This window comes from Microtus ochrogaster, unplaced genomic scaffold, assembly GCF_000317375.1.
Source record: "Microtus ochrogaster isolate Prairie Vole_2 unplaced genomic scaffold, MicOch1.0 UNK16, whole genome shotgun sequence".
NCBI lineage: Eukaryota > Metazoa > Chordata > Mammalia > Rodentia > Cricetidae > Microtus > Microtus ochrogaster.
This window is the reverse complement of record NW_004949114.1, coordinates 3,201,632-3,225,919: the sequence shown is the minus strand read 5'-3', so window position 1 is coordinate 3,225,919 and position 24,288 is coordinate 3,201,632. Positions and strand designations below refer to the sequence as shown.

Below are 24,288 nucleotides of genomic sequence, written 5' to 3'. Positions count from 1 at the left end.
TGTAGACCAGGCTGGTCTCGAACTCACAGAGATCCACCTGCCTCTGCCTCCCGAGTGCTGGGATTAAAGGCGTGCGCCACCACCGCCCGGCCATGTTGAAGCTTTGATGTGCAAAGTCAGAGGATCTGAGGTGACTCTTGCACGTGACTGCCCCTCACCACAGGCTGAAGAGGATCTACAAGGGAGCTGCAGACTGTCCAGGGCCCCCTGGAGCATCGCTGCTTTGATGGTCTTGTCTCTTCCCGCAGAAGACTGGGTTTTGGTGAGATCAAATCCTTGAGCCACTGGGGGCTGAAGCCAAAGACCTGTGAACAGGTGGGTTCCTGGCCAAGAGCGAGGGAGAAGCCATGCCATCTGTCCCCTCTAGGTGTCTTCCCAGGGGCAACTGTTGCCCTCCCAGGGGCCATTTATTTGTCTTCTGTGAAGACGGACTTGCCATGAGGTTGAATTTCATGCTGGTTTGTATTTTTTATAAGTGTTTGGACCAAACCGTCAATAAATCACCCATTCTCATGGGGCATGGAGGCTCACACCTGTAATCCCAGCACTGGGGGGTGGGAGTGGGGTGGGGGTGGTAAGCAGGAAGTCAGTCTGGGTATGGGAGACCCTGTCTCAAAAAAAAAAAAGGAGGCCAGTGAGAAGATTCAGCAGGTTAAAGTTTTTGCTTGCTATAAAGCCTTGACCACCTGAGTTCAGTCCCTGGAACCCACCCACATGGTGGAAAGAGAAGAGACTTTTGAAAGTTGTCCTTTGGACATGCCACATGAGAACACACACACACACACACACACACACACTAATAAACAAGTTAAAACCACCCATCTTTGTCTTACTCTCCCTCTGACTTCCTCCCTGACACCTGAACTCCCTGGGGCCTCAGCTCTTAGCTCGACTTGGCATGACCCCCATGCCAGCTGTGTCCAGGCCATCCATGCCAGACATCAGTGGGCACCCTTCTGGGCAGTTTGGGATAGGTGCCAGCAGGAGCTGTGGAGCTTGGCACCCTCTCGCACCTCCCCAGCCATCTTCCCGTGCTAGGTGGCAGATGCTGCTGACATCCACTCTGGCAAGGCCTACTGGGGTGCTGGGGTAAAACCCAGGGGAAACAGAAAAGCACCTGGGTTTCAGAATGCCGGCGTCGAAGCGAGACTTGCCGCCCTCCCCCTCCCCAAGGGCACTCTGGGCGGTGCCTGGCCTAGAACTGGGAAGGTGGGGTCAGATCAAAGCCTTCTTCCCCAGCGGCCTCTTTGTTCTGAGCTTTTATAAGGAGAAGGAGGTGGGGCTCTCAGGGGAGAGGGCTTCTTCTTCCTTAGTCCGAAACTGTCTCTTCCTCTCAGATAAGACGGACACCCCCTAACTCCGCAAGGGCCCTCTTTCTGAACTGTGCCCTAGGTGGGAGTAGGGGAGGGAGCACCCCTTCCCATGTGCTCGCTCTCTGCCCTCCCGGGTGCCCGGCAGGCTCCCCTGGCTATGTGCCGGCCTGCCTGGCATGGAGCCAGCGATCGATAGGTGGATGTTGTGCTGATTAGCCCGACCCGGCTGCGGCAGCGAGAGGCTGCATGTGAAGATTATGGGGCGGGGGTATGAGGGTCAGGCACCAAGATGCTGGAGTTGGTAAAGCCTCCCCCCACCCCATGTCTCCTTGCACACCTAAGTCAGACTGGTTTCTTTAAGGACCTATGTATCACACGACTCTGGTCCTCACAGTTCGCGGTAATTCTTTGGCTCTGGCTAAGGCCCAGGGTTAAGGAGAGTGGCGGCAGGCAGAGCAGATTTTTGAGTTAATAATCTCCTCATTCGAGGCCAGTTTCAGAAAATGTTGCTTTATCGGTGTTTGGGTTAGGGTTCTGACCCTAAACTTTGATCTTCAGAAATTAAAAAGATGTTTATGTGTCGAAGAAAAGGCGGACTGAGAACTGTGGGAGGAGCTGTGGGCTGAGTCTTTTGGTCCAGCGTTGGAGTTCGTCGTCGCTGCCATCTTCCTGGAGGGCGTCTATGTGTTGCCATGGAAACCAAAGATACAGTTACCTCCGTCCCTCGTCAGAGAAATTATAAGCAGGGCAAGCCCGGGAAGATTGTTAAGTGGCCCCTGCCCTGAATTCAGAAATACGGGTTCTTACCCAGCTCCCCCGAGATTACACACCTCTTCTCGGACACAGCAGGAACTCTGGCTGGCAACGCCAATCCCTTGTGCAAAAGGGACTGACCTCGTTGGTTTTTCTCAAGTTGAGACACATGGTCTCAGTTTCAGGCTGTGCTTGACACAGACTTGTGCATTTGCAGGTGCAAGGGCGGATTCTGGGGAGTACACAGGAGCACCCTCAGGCTGTGGGCCTTCAGGCCAAACCATAACTCCCCTGCCCCTTCTTTTCTGTTCCCTTCCTCACAGCGTGGGCCCTGCACGTTTGGCAGTAGCCCGCCTAGGTACTCCCTGGTAGAAAGGTCTCATGGAGCCTGCTCTTAGCACCAATACAGGCTGAAGGCTTTGGCGGCCCTCCCGTGCCTGGCCCTACCCACGAGAAGTCTTCGCAGCGTGTGCAGGGGCACAGTTCCAAGAAGTTATGCAGGCCTGCAAGTTTGGGGCGTCACCGGTCTCCCCTAAATTCAGCGGCGCTGGACGGCTGAGGGTGGGGCCCTCAATTTACTAAACCAGCCCTAGTCTCAGCGGTACAGATAAGAAAAGTTAATCTCGCCGGGCGATGGTGGCGCACGCCTTTAATCCCAGCACTCGGGAGGCAGAGGCAGGCGAATCTCTGTGAGTTCGAGACCAGCCTGGTCTACAAGAGCTAGTTCCAGGACAGGCTCCAAAGCCACAGAGAAACCCTGTCTCGAAAAACCAAAAAAAGAAAAAAAGAAAAAAAAAAAAGAAAACTTAATCTCTCTCTGTCTCCCAGGCTTGAGAGTCCTTTGCCTGGATTCTGCTCCACACTTACCACGTAACAAATTGCCCTTCAAATCCCGAAATGGCTTCTTCTTTTCCGTATTCACTTCCTGCACTCATCCAGTCAACACTCTGTGAGCTCCCCGCCATTCTTTTAGCTGGGGTCGTCGGGGGATCCCCCGCAGTGACGCAGTTGAAAAGTGAGCACTCTGGCTTCCAAATAGCCAATAGGATCCCTGAACTTGGGGCATGAGGTCATCAGTGGCAATCTGCATTGGTTCAGGCCTGGAAACGAAGGTCCCCATAGCAACCGACTGTGCGTCCAAGGGTAACCTTGAGAGTGGTCACTGCTCCAGTTGCTGGGTTCCATCTCCTGTAGCCGCTTTAAGAAGGTTTTGGGAACTGGGCTGAAGAAGCTGCAGAGGAGTTCAACGTCCCAGGTTCTGTAGCCTTCACCCAAGCAAGCTCTTGTCTTACTTAAAGTTAATCTTTTTCGCTCAAAGCAAAGGTCAGTGTCACTTAACCCAGAAAGTTTAGGTAGGGGTTATTTGCAACAGCCATGGTGCCTTGGGTGCAGAGCTACTGCCATGGGGAATGTCAATTATGAGATCTGTTCATCTGCATATCGTCTGCATCTCATTTGCATTCTGCTCATTTAAGGTCAAATTGGGCAGACATCTCCACCTCCCTATCTCTGTCACTTGTCTGTATCCGCAATCTATCCCTTGGTGACTCTGTAGTCCTCCACTGTCCGATTCCACGGTCCCCACCCCTCCTCCCACTCTCCAAAGTCTCCTGGGGGTGGGAAGTGGCAAAGACTAGGGAAAGGAGAAAGAATAAGGCATGTGCCTCTCCTCGGTGTTGGCGACAGATGGGGAGTGCCGGTCGCTACTGCCTGGAGACTAAACTGGCAAAGCTAGCCGTGGGGGGAGGTGCCCCGGCTGGGGTGAAGGTCTCCAGGGCCAAATCACCCACACGCCTGGTGAGATGCTGGAACCAGGATGTCGGGTTCCAGCAAGGAGCAGGCGTGCCCACCTGTCTGGTGTCAGGGCCGCTTCCCCCCCCCCCCAATTAAGCACTAATGAACTGTCATTTAACCCTTACCTGACTACCAGCTGTCGGGCGTGTGGGACTGAAAATCATGGTCTCACACTGATAAAAGGGTGGAAAGGAGGCCTCCGAGGAGACAGAGATCAGGGCACTTGGACACAGGAAGGAGGGGCCTTGGACAGGGTGTCTCTCAAGGGATTCTGTGACTCTAGGATTCCTGTGGACTCTCCAGGGACTCTAGGAATAGCGGCACTGTCCAAATGCATTTTTTCTCTCATGGATTTACAATTTTTTATTAAACACCTCTGCGAACTAAATACCAGATGACATTTGGGTGCTGAGTACACTTATTTGCATGAGACAAGAAACTTTCTCTTCAGACACATGCCAGGCTGAGTTCGAGGCTAGCCTGGTCTACAGAGTGAGTTCCAGAACAGCTGGGGTTACAGAGACAAATCCTGTCTCAAAAAAACAAAAGAGAGGACTAAAGATAGAGAAAAGAAATCTTCAGAGACAGACCAGCCATTAAATAAGTATGATGCCAAGTGCAGCATTAATACAGAACTCCATACAAATGACTGGGAACAGGCCTGCTCCTCTAAACGTCCTGAGTTCAATTCCCAGCAGCCACATGGTGGCTCACAACCATCTGTAATGGGATCTGGTGCCTTCTTCTGGCCTGCAGGCATGCATGTAGGCAGAATACTGTATACACATTAAATAAATAAATCTTTTAAAAAAACTTACAAATGATTGGGAACACAGAGGAGAACGGGCTCTGAGAGAAGCTTTGGTTGAGAAGAACAAAATTTATGGCAGGGAGATGCTTGTGTGTTTTCACACAGCAAAAGTCCACATGGAGATGTTCTTCAAGGACTGTTGGTATATGCCTTCACAGCATGTTTTCATCTATGTGAATGTGCATGTGTGTGTGTGTGCATGTGCGTGTGTATGTGTGTGTGTGTGTGTGTGCATGTGCGTGCGTGTGTATGAGAGATCTGGATCTCTTGATCTCTGTTTCTGAACTTGTATTGTGGTTTTATTACAGACCAATGCTGCGAAGATGCTCTTGTACAGATTGGCCTGAACCTGCACAGCCCAGGGGAGAGAAGTGGGGAACTCATGTTGGCTCCATGGGAAGAAGTGGGCAGACGTTGTCTTGGCACCAGAGCCAGAAACCTAGCTCCTGAAGCAGCAGCAGCCTGACCAACAGAGGCAAAGGGCTGGGCTCCAGGCTGCAGGGTACACCGAGGCCTGGTGGGCCACTCTGTCTCCGACTTCCCAAGGGACTGAGTGTTACGTCCAGGGCTCCCCACCAGGAGTTCAAATCCCCTCCCCCACCAGTCCTTACCTGTAAAAGAGCAGGCCAGCTCAGACCTGTCTGCTGCTGGCTCTCTCCCTGGGGAGCTGATCTCCAGGGACAGGAGAGGCTGGGGAATGCTAAGGCTTGCAGAGAGGTTGCCAGATACTCCACCCTGACTCGACAAGGCTCTCTGCAGCCCAGGCTCTCCCCACCCACTCTGGTCTTTGCCCAGGCATAGACTGCATTGCCAGGATGCCCTTGACTGTTGGGCCGAGAGTGAGGGCCTGAGCTCTGACTATGAAGATGTCTGGGTAGTGGTACCCAGCTCAAAGACCTCTCCACACCATGGGGTCTGAGAAGGTCAAGCGCTCCTTCTCCCACAGTTCGAGGACAGGGCACTTCTGATTTATTTCTTTATTTAGCCCCTTTGTAGCCTCGACTACCCTTGAGCTCACAGAGATCTGCCTGCTTCTGCCTCCTCCTGAATGCTGGGATCAAAGCTGTGTGCCACCATGCCAGGCTAAGACTTCTTTACAAACAAAACAAACAAATAAACAGAAAGTAAAACAAAAAGCCCTGTAATTTTCTCTTCCTTCTTAATCTTCTCCTGCTCTCTGAGCCCTAGGTTACCCCTTCTCTCTCTGATGGTTGCCAGGCGGGTGGGAAGGGCTTCTGGGCTGACCTGGGTGGGCAGAGCAGGAGGCATGCTCTTAATAAGGACTCAGATGAAGCCTCCATTAATCAAGCAACCCCTGGGCCCGGAGCACCGTGCTAAGTGCTTCCCAGAGAGTGTGGATTCTGATCTTAGCAACAAGCACCTTCTCAAGGAGGGAGGCTGTTATTAGCCCCACCGGGGAGATGAGAAAAGCAGACCAGGAGAAGCTAAGTGACCGGCAAGTCCCTGAGTAGTAGGCTCAGGCTGATGCTGTACACACGTCCTCTTTCTCAATGTTTCTTCTTCAAGGACCATACTTCTAATGGAATACCCCGGAGACGTGACCTACCACAGCCCCCCTGGCTTCCTCGGCCCAGCAGAGGAATCAGGCATGGGTAGGAATTGAGATTATTGTACTTAGATTCCACCAACCACGCCTTGTACCCTAAGCTTCTGTATCCTAGACAGAATCGGGGTACTGTGTTTCCTGCTGCCATTCATTTTTTTAGCCCATGTGTCAGTCATACGTGTGGCTTCATGTCACTTCAGGTAGTGCAGCGAACCGCAGGGCCACATGGACACACACTCCGAAGTGGGAAGGTGAGTGCACACACCTGGCCCCACCCCCACGTCCCCAGGTGTCTCTGGTACTTACACAGCCGAACACTCATGACCCTGGGAAAGGTGCAGAGCCTGTGAATATTTCATGGCAGGAGCTGGCGGCGGCTGCTCACACCATGCCCAAGCTCCCCTCTCACAGGCTTCTTGTTTATTTGTTTAATGAATTATTTATCCAGCCCCCTCCCCTCCCAACCTTCCCCTCCCCCAGGGCCTAGCTTCAATGATTTATTGGAATAAACTCAGCTCTGTGGTTGCTCCCCTATGTCCTGGGAGCTGTCGTGGGCTACATAGCTGAGTGCTCCCTGTGCCCCAGACCTGCTCAGCTTTCTGATTCCTTGGACCTCGGGGAACAAAGAATGGGCTCAATGCTGCTAGGGAGATCATGGCAGCCAGATCATGTCTGATGTGTCAGTGTTTCACACTTAAGTCTATGACCTGCTGTGGGAGATAAAACCAAGGGACTGATTAGTCTCAGGCAGCTTTATCCTTCTTTTTTTAAATATTTATTTATTTATTTATTTATTTATTTATTTATTTATTTATTATATATACAATATTCTGTCTGTGTGCATGCCTGCAGGCCAGAAGAGGGCACCAGACCTCATTACAGATGGCTGTGAGCCACCATGTGGTTGCTGGAAATTGAACTCAGGACATTTAGGAAGAGCAGGCAATGCTCTTAACCACTAAGCCATCTCTCCAGCCCAGCTTTTCCTTTTTTTTTTTTTTTTTTTTTTTTTGGTTTTTCAAGACAGGGTTTCTCTGTGGTTTTGCTGTTCGGGACTAGCTCTTGTAGACCAGGCTGGTCTCGAACTCACAGAGATCCGCCTGCCTCTGCCTCCCGAGTGCTGGGATTAAAGGCGTGTTCCACCACCGCCCGGCTCCAGCCCAGCTTTATCCTTCTTATTATTATTACTTTGAGGTTGGCCTCAAACAAATCTTGTAGCTGGAGATGATCTTGAACTTTTGCTCTCCTTGCCTCTACCTCCCAAGTGCTGGGATTAGAGGCACCACTATACCTGACTTATTTAAAAATTTTAAGACTGGGCATGTTAACACATGCATTTAATTCCAACACTCCAGGAAGTAGAAGTTCAGGGCCAGTGTTGTCTTCATAGGAGTTCTGGAACAGCCAGGGCTACATAGTGAGACCCAGTCTCATACAAACAAATGAACAAACAAAACCTTTTTATTTCATCATTTTATGTGTATGGGTATTTTGCCTACATGTGTGTCTATGCACCATGTGTGTACCTGGTGCCTGAAAAGCCAGAAGAGGGGGTAGGATCCCATGGAACTGGAATTAAAGGTGGTTGCAAGCTGCCATATAGATGATAGGAATTGAATCCAGGTCCTTTTGCAAGGGTTAAAAAGTATTCTTAATTGCTGAGCCATCTCTTCAACCCCAAACACACTTTTAAAGAATGAAACAGAGGGAAACTGAGGACATGTCCCCTGTAGCAGAGTAAATATTACTTTGTGAACCTTTCTGCTTCTGCTCCATGCTACATTCAGCAGCGCTGTAGATGTGTGTGCACACGCATGCTGCATGGCAGCGCTGTGGATGTGCACACACACGCATGCTGCATGGCAGCGCTGTGGATGTGCACACACGCATGCTGCATGGCAGCGCTGTGGATGTGCACGCACACACATGCTGGATGGCAGCGCTAGACGTGCGCGCACACGCATGCTGCATGGCAATGCCAAATAACACATTCCTACCACGGGTCAGTCAGGAATGACTTGGAGTCACAGGTATAAACAAAGCCCTACTCCCCACATTGGGAGACTTCTCCTGACACAGATGCTACAGGTTCCAGGCGCAGACAGCAGCTAAGATCTCCTGTCCAGAAACCTAGTCCTTCAAGAATTCCAGTCCCAGTCAGGTTTAGTAGTGCACGCCTTTATCCCAGCACTGGAGGAAGAGGCAGGCGTTTGAGGCTGGCCAGGTCTACCTACCGAGTCCCAGGACAGATACATAGAGAGACCTGTCTCAGACAAACAAACAGACTCTCAGTTCCTTTGAGGTTTTTGAACGGTGCTGTAGCTGGAGGTGCATATACTGTATATTCTGTAGACAGAACTGCCACCTACACTTATGAAGTTTGTGCTTGGTACAACACAGGACAAGAAGAGGCTGCACCAGCTCACACACACTTCCCACTAAGATGGAGAGGCACGTAAGCCCGCTTCCCACCAAAGACACTCTAGAGACAGAGTCTGCATGGAGGGCTGCTTTGTGATCTACACAGAGACTCAAAGCAGCCAGCAGCTCCATGAACAGAAGCATGGGTAGCAGAGGAGCCCACCCATGGACACAGGCTCCACACAGGTCTCACCTTGAAAGTCAGATTTTGGTCAGAGAGAAAAAGATGATCTTAGACCCAGGCTTAAACAAAGAGGGCCCCCAGTTCAAAGGCTCCCCTTTTTTCCTGTTTTTTAAAATTATTATTATTATTATTATTATTATATGGGTGTGGCTGTGGGTATCTGCACATGCCAGCACCTTTTCAGGCCACAGAGGGTATCAGATCCACTGGAACTGGACTTCCAGGCATTTGTGAGTCATCTGATGTGGGTGGGTGCTGGGAATCAAAGGTGGGTCCTCTGGAAGAGTGACAAATGCTCTTGACCTCCGAGACACCTCCCCCACTATGAAGCTCTATGGTTATCGGAGGGAGAAGGTGGAGTAGTACATTCTAGAGAGAAACAGCTGGGCTCTAGAGTAGGGGGCCCAAGCCACCCAAACCTTAAAATAAAAGCCAGGTCTTACTCATTTACTTTCTTACCACAATGGGGATTGAACCTAGGGTCTCATAAACATGCTATAACAGTAAGTACATCCAAAGTCCTGGACCAGTGAGCCTACACTCACTGTGCATATGGACAGACTCTCTGGCTACTCTGCTCTACAGAGACACTTGCTCCTGTGGATCAGAGGCATAGCATGGAGGGCAGGGGCTGGAGCCTGTGGTCCCATGAGTGTGCAGGTTAGCATTACTGGGGTGAAGCAAACCTCTTTGGGAATGAAGAGAGATGTTTGCAGAGTCCCTCACTCCCATCCCAAGGGGCCTCGTTTATTTTCTGGCTCCCAAGAAGAGAGAAGACACCTCCTGGGAGTGGAGAGGTTCCCAGAGAGGACAGCACCCACTCTTGCCTAGCAGCAGGGAGGCACGGAGCCCAAGGCAGGCTCGTTTGTGGTCAAGGCCTTGTACTGCCAAAGGTAAACAGGTGGAGGGTGCAGATATCTGTCCTGCCTCTCGAAGCACAACATAACAGCATCATATCATGTCTGCCTCCCTGGGCACAGCTGCTGTGGGTTCCGAGAACCCAGTCAGTCCTGGTTCTGCTTTGCCTTTTGGTATGGGCTTCAGGAAAGAGAAGAGATAGGGGTGAGGGTCTGCTAGGTCTGGATTCTGGACCTTTTGAGAGGGGTAGGTCCGTTTACTAGGGAGACGTGTGTGTGTGTTTGTGTGTATGTGTATTTCGATGTCTCTGACTGTAAGCCTATGTTTTTCTACCAGTCTCTTCTCTAGTTATCCTAGCACCTTGTGTGTGTATATCGGTCTGTGTGTCAAGTGTCCATGTTTCCGTGTTTCCTGCTTCTGGGTACACATACCCTCCCCCCCCCCCGTGTGTATGCCATGTCTGTGCTTGGATGTCCCCACTAAGACAATGCTGTGGAACACAAGGTCCTCTCTGTCTTTAGAGAAAGCATATATGGGAACAGGAATGAGCATGCCTGAAGACATCGCTGAGAACTGGAGGCAGTGAGGGGTCCTCTGTGGGCCTGCCAAGAAGACCATCCCACTACGGCTTGGCTCCAACTGACTCCTACCTTAACTGTCACCATCAGCGACAAACACCTTTGCCCTGGATTACCAAAGTAGGTTTGTTATGTAGCCCTACACAGACCAATGTAGCTGCCCTTGAACTCACAGAGATCCGACTGTCACTGCCTCCAGAGAGCCAGGATTAGAAGAGTGAGCCACTGTGCCCAGCCCCTGTGCCCAGCCCCTGTGCCCAGCCCCTAGCCCCTGGAAGATGACATTCTTCGGGCTGAGTTTCTCTGCCTTGGCTCTGAGAAAAACAAGCCCTCCTGTTTATCTGAGGGCCTTCAGGCAGCCTGCTGTTAGCTCCTGGGTGCCACCTGAGGGCTTCCCCATCATGCGCCCATTTAACTCCTTGAGCACATGGAAAGGGCGTGGAGGAAGTAGAGTCCAACTTCGTTCAGATATGGGTCTAGTCCCGCTTATTCAGAGCTAGACCTTTGATCCTCGACACTCCTATACTCCATGAAGAAAGGTGTGGACCTACACAAGATGTATACCCCAGTTTTGGCTCCCAAATCCTTCTGGGACTCCAGCCTTGGGGAGCAAAAGACGCAAGAAGCTGCAGCAAATCACCTAGGAGAGTGGAGAGACGCGTTGTTCCTAGAGGGGCAACACAGTTCCCGTCGCCCACGCGCCCGGCGCGCTCTGGGCCCAATGGGGCGGAGCCCGGCGTGAGCGCGCCAGGGGCGGGGCCTCGGGGGCGCGCCCAGAAGGGCGGAGGGAAGGATTGTGGGCGTGGCTAAGGTTGGGGGCTGGCAGCGGCGGCAGCAGGGAGCTGGGAAGCTGAGAAGCCGGGAGCGCGGGGCTCAGTCGGGGGGCGGCGGCGGCGGCGGCTCCGGGGATGGCGGCGGCTCCGCTGCTGCTGCTGCTGCTGCTCGTGCCCGTGCCGCTGCTGCCGCTGCTGGCCCAGGGGCCTGGGGGCGCGCTGGGAAACCGGCATGCGGTATATTGGAACAGCTCCAACCAGCAGTGAGTCGGGGACCCGGAGAGCCCGTGCGTCCCGCGTCAGTGATGGGGGAGCTGGTGGGCTCTAGAAGTCCTAGGGGAACCTGGCGGCAGTCCTGGGAGACAGGCTCGGTGCCGAGAGGCGAGGGAGAGGGGACGCATTACGTGGGCGTCTGTGAAACTAGGGGGTGTCTAAGAAGCTGATGGGGCATAGTGAGGAGCGCTCTGGCTGTGCGGAGGAGGCTGCTGGGGAGCCCCCCAACCTCATCTTGGTTTCTTTCCACAGTCGCCTCTGAAATAGTGTTCCCTGTCCCATAGTCCCCCCCCCCCCCCCGCCATCCACACTCCTTTTGGCTAGGTTGAAGTCTGGGGGTACCGGTGTGCTGGGGATAGGCCGCTGTATTTGGGAGCCCGAGGATGACCTGTTTTCAGCCTGTAAACGTTGATGGGGCTTTGCCTAAGACTCTTGCTTTTAGAAGTGGGGTTCGGCATTAAGGCAGGAAGTCCGATTCGCCACCTCCCTAGGACGAAGGGGAATGGGTTGCTCTGCTTGTGTAGATAAACGCTGCTGGGGTAAGCCGGGGCAGGGTCGCGGAGTTGGGGGGCCCTGGAAACGCAGGGTATTGGTGAGAAAAAAGGAGACACACACACACACACACACACACACACACACACACACACACACGCTGAGGCTAGGGACGGCGTATGGCACCGAGTGTGAACGGGCGTGCGCGGCTGTCAGTGTGCGTGTGTCTGTGTGATTTGTGTGTCTGCGTCGGCGACCGTCTAGGGGTGGGAGCGGGCGACAGGTCGGGGAGGGGGCTGCGGTCGGTGTCCGCGTGGCCAGTCTTGTCTGGGCTGGGGTGGCTCTTGGCGCCGCCGCGGTCTGGGCGGGTGTCAGGGCGGCCGTGTGGTTTCCTCCGGTGTGTGGCGCGGCGGCCCGGTGCCGGCTGCGGGACCGGGCCATCATTCTGCACAGTCCTCGCTGCCCTTGTCTTCTCTCTGCCGAGCTGTCGGGTGTACCACTCTGACCACCTCAGTGTGTTGGTAGGGGGATCCCTGGGGATACGGGGATCACTGTCACACCTGCCCGGGCGGTGGCGGCAGCTTTGCTTCTGACTCCCCGCCCTGGGGGCCGACTAGGGAACAAATGGTGAGACCCCAGGGGAGGGGACCTGAAGGGCCTCGACCACGACCCCCAACCTTCCGGGGGAGGGGCTCCTGCTTGCTGCTCTGCTCTTTGTTGTTTGGGGCTCTGCGCCTCCCCCTCTTTCTCCTCGCGCCCAGAGTGTCAGACTGGGGGTGGGGATGAGCTAATGACGCCCCCCTTTTGCTTCCCATGGAAACCTCGGGGGTGGGGTTGCAGCCCCTCCCCCCCGGAGTGGGACTCCAACCTCTCCGGGGGGGCGCTGAGGGCTGACTACCCTGCTATATCTAGCTCACCCCCCCCATGAGATTCACACGTCCGACCCCCGCCCAGCTTCAGTCTGGCACGAGCCGTGAGCTCGCAGGTGAGAGACCCCGGGTTCCCTGCCACCATTGGGGAACCCCCCTGGTCGTAGATGCCAGAGCCTAGTGGGTGTGGGAATAGCCTTGAGGAGAGCGTTGATCAGGTTCCCCTCCCCCGCATACACCTGGGCGCAGGTGAAAGCTACGGAACGGGATGGGAGAGCCGGGTTCCCAGAACCTCCTTTCGCCCTCTCCTCTCCCGTGCGGACAGGGACCGAGGGAGGTAGCAGGCGGCGCACACTCGGCCAGGAGGCCGCTGCCGCCCCCGCCCCGCTTCCCGGGCCTTTGTTGCCGCTGCGCCCGGGCTCCCCGGCTCTCTCACTGCGGCATCCGCGGCCCCATAAATCGTGAGAGCGACGTGCTCCAGAGCCGGGAGTGGAGAGGGCCGGGGAGCTGGGGGCGGGGCCGGGCCGAGCCACAGGCTCCCAGGCCCCCCACTTCCTCCAGTCACGTGATCCCGACTCCTGGCTCCCACCTCCCGTCACGTGCCGAGGGTCGCTGCCCCTTGGGGTCACGTGGGGGAGGGTCTGCGACCCCGCCTCTTAGGGTCACGTGGGAGGATGCTGGTGGGACACGTGCAGTAACCTCTTTTGACAGACCTGCAGTAGCCTCCGTTGATAGACCGGGGCCGGTGGCTCGGTCCTGGATACCTAGCCTTCGCCCCTTCCCCCACTCAGCCCCTTGAGTTAGTCCCTGGGAATAGGCGAGACCTTTCCTAACCTGGCCCAGAAACTAGGACGCGGTGGGAGCCCGTATTGGAGGGAGTGATGAGGGTGTGAAGTCGGGGGGGTCTCCTGAGCCGGGTACTGAACCGGGCGGAGTTGATGCCAAACATGTATATCCCCCTTGCTAGCGCTTCTTTTCTTTGAACTAAATGAAGGTGTTGGTACTCGCCTTAAGAGCATCTTTTTTCTCGTGATCTCCCTACCTATCTTGGAAACGTTGCTATTGCCGATCGCTTTCATTCACACATTCATTCAACAAATATTTATTGAGACATCTACTATGTCCACGGTGGTCTGTTTTCGTCCCGTCGCCAGTGTGTCCCATTTCTCTTCTTTTCCACGCTGTCTTCTCTGCTATGGGCCTCTCTGGTTCGGATGCTGAGTCTTTGCCGTTTTTCAAGACTTGCCTGGTTCTCATCCCTTTTCTCCCTCTCCCGGTTTCTGGCTTCCCCTGTCTCGCGGTGGCTCCCTCCCTTTCCCCTCTCGGGCGAATCCGTCTGTGTGTTCGCCTCCCCTCTGTGTGTCTCGCTTTCGGCGGGTCCTCGCTCTTCTCCGCCGCTGCAGATCAATAAACCTTCGCCGCCGCTACTGTCGCAGGGTCGAGGGGCGGGGGTGACCGGCGAGCTGCTTCTCCACCAGACCCGAGCTGGCGGGGCGCGGGGGTGTCAGTGTGCACGCGCCGCCCTAGGAGCGTTCCCGCCGCCGCTGCCCACCCCCACCCTCCAGCCCCGGCGCGCGGACTCCACGCCGCGCACACGTGGTTGGGGCTCGCCTGCTGGAGCGGGCGGCGCGCAGCCTCGGGGGCGCGCACTAGAGGGGAAGAACCTAGTCTGTACATTTTGCCTCCCCTTCCTTAACTCTGCACCTTGGCTTCTAAAGCTGAGGATAGGAGTTTAACAAGTTCAGGATCTCTTGGGAGCCTTTCCCTTCTCCCAGGTCTTGTTAGAATCCCTGTTTACCTGCCCCCTAATTGCCCCAGGGGGAGACGTTTGCTCCTTCCCCGCTCCCCCACCTCCCGTCCAGTCCCCCGCTGACACCGAAGGTTGAGGTACACCGGCTGGGAAGCCGAGGCGCTGTAGAAGTGAGAAGAGTCGGGATGCACCCAGGGGCGTTGCGGGCCGGGAGGGACGAAGTAACCAGGTTAGGGGCTAATCCCTGTAGAAGAGCGGTGAAGACTTTTCTGCGAGAGGAGTGGGAAACAACAAGGGAATAAAATGGAGACAAGAACGGAGAACTCCCTGAAGGAGCAGGGCACAACCCATTCCCCAGATGCTGGCCCACCCTCCGCGGAGCGCGGGAGGGGGTAACCTTGGAGGCGTGGTTAGCTGCGAAGCTCTTCTGGGGCCTGTGTGCACCTCCCCTTCACTGCTGGGCTAAGGATGACAGATTCAATTAAAGAGGTTGTGCCTAACAGACAGGTCGGGTCTCCTAGGAGTTATGGTTTGGGATTCCTGGCACCCAGCCTTCTGCTCTGTATCCACCAATGGACACAGCTAACTTGCTATCAGGTTTTGACCCACATGACCAGGTTGGGGACATTTCTGAGGCTTTACTGCCATCAATCACAGGGGTAGGTAAGAGGTGACTTCTTTTCCTATCGTCATACAGCAACCGCTGTAGGCTCAGCCCACCCTCTTGAGGAAACTGAGGTACCACCTGTGGGAATATCTCTGGAGTTGGCTTGCTCCCTGCTGTGTGTCTGGAGGACTGGGGCAGCTACAGGGAGGGGCTCCTTCACAATCAGACTGGATACACGGGTGAGGCGGAGGAAACATGGCTCCAGGGTGGCTTCGGGGCTGCTCTAGGCCTGGCACCCTGTGCTGACTGGCGGGTGGCCCCTTCCCCAGGACCTTAGGGAAGGAACAAGAGACTGTGGGGGATGGGATGGACATACAATGCATGGGTGGTGGCTGGGAGCAGCCAGGCCTCGCCTAACCCGTTTCCCTGCTCTCAGCGCCCGCCCGTCGAGACTCCTGCCCACCTGAGCGCCGGGGACAGGGAGGGGCCCGAGTGACCCATCACTCCCATGGGAACCAAGTGGGACTGGTGGCATTCCTGATGATTCAAGGAGGCTGTGCCCGTTCTTACTGCAGAGCCCAAACGCCAGCTGTTACACATCTGCCTCACTGCTGGTTCTGAGGGAGGGGGCAGCACAAATAAATCCAGTGAGGATGGGTCAGGTCAGGTGGGATCCTCAAGGCCTCGTCTAGTGGCGAGGCCTCCGAGCTCCTTTCCCAATGTGGCAGATTGCCATTTGTGGGACATAGAGAGCCAGTTCCTCCCCTCAGAGAGTTCTCAGGGACTAGGGAGCCCAATGGTTTGTCATTTCACCAGGTAACCCATGCCTCCCTGTGCCCACTGTACTCCCATATCACTGCCGGCGTATGCACACTTGCCCTCAGGAAGTTACAGGAAACTTGTAGCCTCTCCTCCACACTTCTACACTGAGGTCTCTGGCATTCTGTGCTACCACCCAGGAGGTTCCGACCAATGCGTAGTTAGGGACTAACAGGCAGGCGGGGATTCCTGGGAACCCAGTATCTGCTTCTCTGTCCAGAGACTCCCCTGGAAAGTGACAGACAGTCATCTTGTCTAGGCCCTATGTGTGGGGGGTGGGGGGGTAGTGGCATCTAAATGGAGAAAGGAGGTGTGTGACGAGACAGCTTGGCGTGGTCACAGGTGGGGCCTTGGTACTGAACTCTTCAGCTCCCTGATCTGTGTCAGGTTATTGGGGACTTAGTTGTCCATGGTCTCAGGATGGAGGGAAACAGGACTCAAAAGCACAAAGATAGAGGTCCTGCCATGTCGGGAATTCAGGGGAAGCCCCGAGACTGTTGGGGCCGGCTCCACACACAAGCAGTGTAGCTCTTGGTGAGGATCTGCTGCCTGTGAGTGGGCGGTGGACATTTTTGTGTTTGTGCCATAGAACTTGTGCATGTATGTGCATGAAGCCGCCATACATGCGTGTATGAGGGCAAGTCCTGTCGGACTGGCCTGGGGGGTGGACCTGCAGCAGCAAGAAGGCATTCTGGGAGAATCCATGAGAGGGCTTGTGTTCCAAGTAAGGGGTCTCTCTTCTTTCCCCCTTCGCTTCTATTCCATCAGTCCCTCCTCGGGCCTGATGAATTATGGGGAATGGGCTGAGGAAATCCGGGCCTGGGTCTGGGAGTCGTTGGGGCCTGCGCTGTTACTGTGGCAACCAGAGCTAGGTTCCTTCTTTCCTCCCCCCCCTCCCACTCTTCCTTAGGAGGTAGGCCAAGCTTCTTTGTGCCTTTGCTACCCTCTGGTGGCCACTAGGAGAAGGACAGGCCAAAAAGGAGAGGGCACAGTAAGGGGACTCTGGACTCTGGGGACAGAAAGGGGCCGAGAAAAGATTGTAGAAAAAGCCCAGATTTGGGGGAAATAAATTTTTATGATGAAAATACATCATATATGTGGACGAAAATGTCCTAATGAAGGTCTGCGAAGTGGTGACATGGAAAACCTTAGAGCATTGGGCTTTCTTTGACCGCTTCATTTGTCCACAGCCTGCGGCGAGAGGGCTACACGGTGCAGGTGAACGTGAACGACTATCTGGATATTTACTGTCCGCACTACAATAGCTCAGGGCCTGGCGGCGGGGCGGAGCAGTACGTGCTGTACATGGTGAACCTGAGCGGCTACCGCACCTGCAACGCCAGTCAAGGCTCCAAGCGCTGGGAATGCAACCGGCAGCACGCCTCGCACAGCCCCATCAAGTTCTCCGAGAAGTTCCAGCGCTACAGCGCCTTCTCGCTGGGATATGAATTCCATGCCGGCCAAGAATACTACTATATCTGTGAGTGCCGGGTCCTCGGTCTTTTGAATGACAGGGTAGGGTCCCGGGGATCCCCGTCCGGCCGATGCGGTCGTCACCAGGGATAAGGCTTCAGAGTTGTGAGGATGGGGTTGGGGGGTTGGTGACAGCCCCAAATTTGGGCCTCAGAGCATTTCTGATCCGGGCATTCTGGGTTGGGCTGGCCACAGAGCCATGGTGACCATTGTCTAAAGGATGGAGCAGTTACTCCAGGACATAGGCCGACGCGGGCAATTTGAAGGGGAGGGGGAGCGTCTAAGGTAAGGTCGCAAGGGCACCAGTGAGTGAAAGCAACTCAGGCCCAGTCTCCTCCCCAGCCACGCCCACTCACAATCTGCACTGGAAGTGTCTGAGGATGAAGGTGTTCGTCTGCTGCGCCTCCAGTGAGTAGCGTCGGCTTCCAGCCACGTCCGCATCCTCGCCTCCCTGCTTTGGGGCTCCCTTGACTTCCTGGGGATGGGGGCGGAGGGCACAGGCGACAGGGATTAGCTTCCCAGCTGTAGCAGGGGGAGGGAGTCCTTGCCCTGACTTTCCCCTCCTCTCTCCTCACCCGCACCCCACCCCGCAGCATCGCACTCCGGGGAGAAGCCGGTCCCCACTCTCCCCCAGTTCACCATGGGCCCCAATGTGAAGATCAACGTGTTGGGTGAGTCTGCGCAGCGCCCTCTGGTGGCCACTGCTGGAACCGCAGCCCCCTTCCCGGTGCCTGCTTTTTTTTTCCCCCGCATGCCTTCCCTTGGGACACCGGTCCTTCCTGCCCGTCCAGCCCCCGTGGGTGGTCACATCCCTGGCTCCACTGCTGCTGCTGCTGCTGACGCCTCCGCGTGCCCCCCGCCCCAGCGTACAACACAGCCCTTACCAGTCTGTCTGTTTGTCTCTCCACAGAAGACTTTGAGGGAGAGAGTCCCCAGGTGCCCAAACTTGAGAAGAGCATCAGCGGGACCAGCCCCAAGCGGGAACACCTGCCTCTGGCCGTGGGCATCGCCTTCTTCCTCATGACACTCTTGGCCTCCTAGCTCTGTCCCTTCCTATGACAGAGAGAGGTGGGGCAGGGCTGAGAAGGAGCGGGGAATCAGCTGTGGGGCCTACATCCTTCTTGCCGTGGTTGGGAGTGGGATCTGACCGTACATCTGTCTATCTGCGCCTGCCCTCTTAGCCCACTGTCTAGGACAGGCATTGTAGTGGATCAGGCACAGGGGCAGCCACAGGTCCCAGGTGGCCTGTGGCTTTGGTAATGTTTGGTACCAAACCTGGGGGCTTTAAAAGGCAGTGCTCAGGACTCCCTGCCCCCGGTACCTTTCCCTGACCCTGGTGCCCTCCCTCTTTGTCCCCCCAAGAGGCACATATGCCCCAGAGAGAACAAATGAAGCTCGGGAGGTGCCCCCTGTCACTCTCCTCCGGGGCAGAACATGGGGAGGGGACTAGATGGGTAAGGGGTGCAGCCTCAGGCTACCCCTCCCCTGTTTACAGCAATAAGCATGTCCTCCTCCCTCCTCCCTCCCACACAGAGGGCTGTGGTTTGGATTGAATCCAAGTTTACAAATAGACACCCCTGGGGGGAGCAGGCAGTGGACAGGGGTGGGCATTGGGGTGCCCGACAGGCATGTACAGACACTATATCTCTATATATAATGTACAGACAGACAGAGCCCTTCCCCTCCTAACCTTGACCTTTTCTGACCCCCCCTTCCAGATTTAGACCCCTTCCCCACCAGGTTAGGCCCCTCTTGGGACCCCCCTGGCCCCTCTTTTGTCTTCTGTGAAGACAGGACCTATGCAACGCACAGACACTTTTGGAGACATAACAACAATGCCCCCTCCCTTCCAGCCCTGAGCCGGGAACCAACTCCAAGGACCTTGCCCTGCCCACCCTATGTGGTCCCCACCCATCCTGGGCCTTTTTCAAGTGCTTTGGCTGTGACTTTCATACTCTGCTCTTAGTCTAAAAAAAATAAACTGGAGATAAAAATAACTGAGTGTGTGTGGTTTCAAGGGGCCATGTCCCTCTGCTTCACTGGCTGAACCCTCCAGGGCTCAGGTCCCAGGTGAGCAGGGCATTCTAGCTCTCAGTCCACAGAGGGCCTGGCTCTAGGGTCCAGCTCTGTGTGCAGAGAGGGACAGAGCTTCAGTCTGAGGCTGGGCGACTTTGGGCAGATTCCTTAACCTTTCTAGGCTCAGGCTTCCCACGGGGAAAACGGCTTCAGTCCCTGTTTCCCAGGGCCCGCGTATGGGAGTTAAGGCTCAGGCTTGCGTTCTCTATGCTGTAGTCAGAGGATTTTGACTGGGTCCAAGGATTTCAGGGGATTTGTGAACCTAGATAGGAAAAAAATGGCATTCTTTATTTTCACTCCCCTGTGACAAGTTTAGCATTCACTTATGTACTTGGGCGTCAGGCCACGATAGCATTAACAGCACCTGTGACTTTGTAGCCGACGGAAATCCCAGATGTTTTCAGACTGCTTTATATCTCAGAATATCATTTATGCGTCACTACTTTGAAATGATCATAGCTGTTAGATTTTCCTTGTTTTTAACATGTTAATAAAGAAACATATATATTACATACCAAAAATGTAAATGTCTGTTAACTGTGTTTCAGTATAACTGGGTTCCTTCATGACCCAAAACATTCCCTGCTGGGGCCTGAGGCTCACATAGCTACAGCGCCCTGTCAGGAGAGCAGAAAGGACAGAAGGTTAAGGGTAAAGCATGGCCAGGACAATCAAAAGGGGCTTCTCAGGAGCCAGGGAGGGGGCTTTTCCCTTAGTGGCACAGAGAACAGGCTGCGTGCTCCTGTGGCTGTTAGTTGCATTGTAATGCCCTAGCCAGGTAAGGCAACCTGTAACCGCAGCACTCGGTGGGGCTCAGGAGAAGGCTGCAGATTCAAAGGTGGACTAAGCTGTAGAGTGGTACCCTATCTGAGTGTGTAGACTCTTGCTAAGGTTTGGCTATCACCTAACAGAGATGGCTGTAAAGGGCAGGCAGGGAAAGAACCAGGAGCCGGCGGTGGGCCAACTTGACACCACTACACCAAAAGACCGGAAAGGCTGGCCCAGCCATCGGTTTTCCATGTTGTCAGTCGATACTCAGTGAACACCTGCCACATGCCGGGTACTGGTGGGACAAAGAAGACATTGTCCATACTCTCAGATACACTGATTTCCAAGGTGTGGTGTACACATCTGTAATCCTGGCACATGGAGGCTTACACTTCCTCAGGCACCGGGCATGCATGTGGTGCTTGGACATACGTGCAGGCAAAGCACTCATATGAATAAAACAAACCTTTAAAAGATGAAAGATTCTGGGCTGGAGAGATGGCTCAGTGGTTAAGAGCATTGCCTGCTCTTCCAAAGGTCCTGAGTTTGATTCCCAGCAATCACAACCACCTGTAATGAGGTCTGGTGCCCTCTTCTGGCCTGCAGATATACACACAGACAGAATATTGTATACATAATAAATAATAAATAAATAAAAGATAAAAGATTCTGGGTCCAACACAGCTTACTTTCTGGACAGTGGTGGTGCACACTTTTAACCCCAGCACTCGGGAGGCAGAGGCAGGTGGATCTTTGTGAGTTCGAGACCAGCCTGGTCTACAAGAGCTACTTCTGGCTCCAAAGCAACACAGAGAAACCCTGTCTCGAAAAACAAAACAAAAAACCAACAAGAAGACAGGAGGAAAGGACTGTCAGAAGTTGTCCCCTGGTTGCCACATATTCTGTGTATACACACCATGTACATAAGCTTTTAAAGCTCCATGCTGGCCAGTTTTATGTCAGCTTGACACAAGCTGGAGTTATCTGAGAGGAGGGACCCTCATTTGAGAAAACGCCTCCATAAGATTGGTTTGTGGAGCATTTTCTTAATTAGTGGTTGATGAGAGAGAACCCAGCCCATTGTGGGTGGTGCCCTGGGCTGGTAGTCCTGGGTTCTATAAGAAAGCGGGCTGAGCAAGCCATGGGGAGCAAGGCAGTAAGCAGCTCCCTCCATGGCCTTTGCATCAGCTCCTGCCTCCAGCTTCCTGCCCTGCTTCCTTCAGTGGTGGCTGCTATGCAAGAAGCCAAATAAAGCCTTTCCTCCCCAAATCGGTTTTGATCATGTTGTTTCAGCACACAAATGACAACCCGACCTAAGACTGTTCCTAATTAATTCCATACGTGTTGGTGTGTGCTGGCTAGTTTTATGTCATCCGAAAGGAGGGACATTTTCTTAATTAGTGATTAAAGCTGGGGAGCAGCCATTGTGGGTGGTGCAACCCCTGGTCTGGTAGTCTTGGGGTCTATACGGAAGCAGGCTGGCCAGGAGGTGGTGGCGCACACCCTAGTCCCAGCATTCACAGAGGCAGGTGGATCTCTGTGAGTTCGAGGCCAGCCTGGTCTACATAGTGAGTTCCAGAAGAACCAGAGCTGTCTCAAAAAATTAAAAAAAAAAATGCAGGCTGAGCAAGCTGTGATGAGAAAAGTCAGTAAGCAGCACCCAATACACATCAGAATCAGCTCTGCCTCCAGGTTCCTGCCCTGCTTGAGCTCCTACCCTGACTTCTTCAGTGATGGACTCCGATGTGAGGCATAAGTCAAATAAACTAACCCTTTCCTCCCAACATGCTTTGGCCATGGTGTTTCGTCTCAGCAGTAGTAACCCTAAACAGGACACTGTATGTGATCAAAAATTAGTAATACACACACCGCAGACACAGACCCCCCACACACACACACTGGGTGAGGGGGCACACTCAGTATACCATGGTTAAAGGCCGGGGTTATGGGAATAGCTGAGGAAATCACGTCTTTGCCTGGGTCAGAGAAAGCCCACTTCAGCAAGGACGTTCACAATGCTGGCTCCATGCGCGCTGCGGGAAGCCTTGCCACAGTGAGATCCTTCATGAGGCAGGCAACAGGACTTGGCTGTGGACTCTGAAATTTCTAGGCCAGGCAAGGCTGGTGACCAGGATGGGGGTGCTTGTGGCTTCAAAAATTTAGAATAGGTGTCTCATTCACTGTTCTATTGCTGTGATGAGTCACCATGGCCAAGGCAACTCTTAGAAAAGAAAACACTTAACTGGTGACTTGCTTACAGCGTCAGAGATTAGTCCACCATCATCATGGTGGGGAGCACAGCAGCAAGCAGGTGTGGTGCTGGCATAGCGGAGTGCTGCATCCTGATGCAGAGGCAGAGAAAGGGCAAGACTGGGCTGGCGGGGCTTCTGAAACCTCAGAGCCCTCCCCCGGAGACACACTTCCTCCAACAAGGCCACCCCTCCTCATCCTTCTAATCCTTTCCCAGGTCCACCCCCTGTTCTCACTCAAACACCACAGCAGAGCAGCAGGGGTAAAGGAGTTGCCCCCAAGCCCCATGGCCAAGTTTTATCCCCGAATCCCATGCATAGAAGAAGAGGACTGAGTGCCAGACACCGTCCTCTGACCACCAGCAACACCCTGCACGAAATAAGTAAAAGGAAAACAAAGTTTTAAAAATTTAGAAATAGACCATGAAGGGGCCACGGATTTGGGGGTGGTGTTTCCCCAGCACTGTGTGGCCTCTCGGGTCTTACTGCTGCACTAACACACGGTGTCTAAGAGCTGTGTCCCTTGGCTAGTGGCAGGAGGTAGGGCTGACAGTCAGAGTGGGTCTCAGAGCTAAGGTGCAGCCAGTGGTAGAATGCTTGCTTCAGATGCGGGAGGTTCTGGGCTTGATGCTCAGCATCAGAAAAGCAACAGAGAGAGAGAAACCAAGCTTGACTGGCACCACCTCTGACCACCCCCATCAACACACGGAGCCTTCCCACGAGTCCTGACTTCCTCCACCTCTGCCCCTATGATGGGAAAGGTTTATGAAGACCTCAAGCCTGAACGAGTGGGCCCAGAGCCCATTTTACAGGTGGATTAACTGAAGTTCACAGACAGCAGCCACTTAGCCTTGGGCACTCGGGATGTGCCAGGCTCAGACTGGACTGTGCGCTGAGCCCTCGTCTTCTCTTCTCTCATACATAATCCTCAGAGGGCAAAAACGCACGTGGTCCATGAGCAGTGACAAAGGGGCCGCCCCCTCCAAGATCCCTTTGCGTTTCCCTGACACTCGGCAGGAAACCCCTCCCTCTCAGGCAGGCCTCTTCCAGATTTATTTCTTTAGCTGAGGGGAGGGGGTTGGGAGGACTGACTTAAAGAAACTGGGGGGAGGGAGGCATTTATTTCTGCTCTTCATGCAGACAGTCACAGCGACAGGAGGTTGAAGGCCCTCGTCGCACCACACCACAGTCAAGAGCAGAGAGGAACCAAGTCTGAGGCCAGGAACACATTTAATCCCAGCATTCAGGAGGCAGAGGTGTGTGGAGTTCTGAGAGTTCAAGGCCAGCCTGGTCTACAGCCTGAGTTTCAGAACTACTAGGACTACTTACTGAGACTGTTTCAAAAAAGGAGGGGGAAAAAAAGAAAGGAAGGAAAGAAGAGAAATAAAATCCCATTACTCTTGCTTTATTTATTTTGAAGGTTTTGAGACAAAGTTTCATTATGTAGCTGGCCTCGAACTCACAGAGTCCCATCTGCCTCTGCCTCCTGAGGGCTGGGATTAATGGCGTGCCCCACCATGTCAAGCCTGTGTGCTGCTCTTGGTTAGCTTTTTCCTCCTGTTCAGGAGCCCCTGCCTTGGAATCGCCCCCACAAAGAGCTGAGTCTTCCTATCAGTTAACAATCAAGACAACCCACACACAGACAATCCCCCAGGCTATCTTGATGGAGTTAATACCTGATGCAAATGCTCTGCCCAGGTGAGCCTAGGTAGAGGCAAGTTAAACGTAACCAGCACAGAGAACTTTTGTTTCTGCAGGACCAGTCATAGGACTGAGGACGGGCTCAGCACTTAGATGAACACCAACCGGGGCCTTCCCGGTGTCGTCCCAGGGCCTGAGCTTTGGCTGATTTTGCCCCCC

The 24,288-nt window shown here is 54.1% G+C and overlaps 1 protein-coding gene across 2 annotated transcripts; it reads left to right on the top strand.

Moving 5' to 3' along the window:
- Positions 1-11,183: 11,183 nt before the first annotated feature.
- Positions 11,184-19,916, top strand: Efna3 (ephrin A3). Of its 2 annotated transcripts, XM_005367169.2 has the most exons (5): positions 11,184-11,315; positions 17,053-17,342; positions 17,678-17,743; positions 17,929-18,006; positions 18,246-19,916. In XM_005367169.2, exons 1-5 carry the CDS (start codon positions 11,188-11,190, stop codon positions 18,374-18,376), a joined length of 693 nt encoding a protein of 230 aa, XP_005367226.1. In that variant the 5' UTR covers positions 11,184-11,187; the 3' UTR covers positions 18,377-19,916. The 2 variants fall into 2 exon arrangements, with proteins under 2 accessions (XP_005367226.1, XP_026645137.1); XM_026789336.1 differs by lacking the exon at positions 17,929-18,006.
- Positions 19,917-24,288: the final 4,372 nt, after the last annotated feature.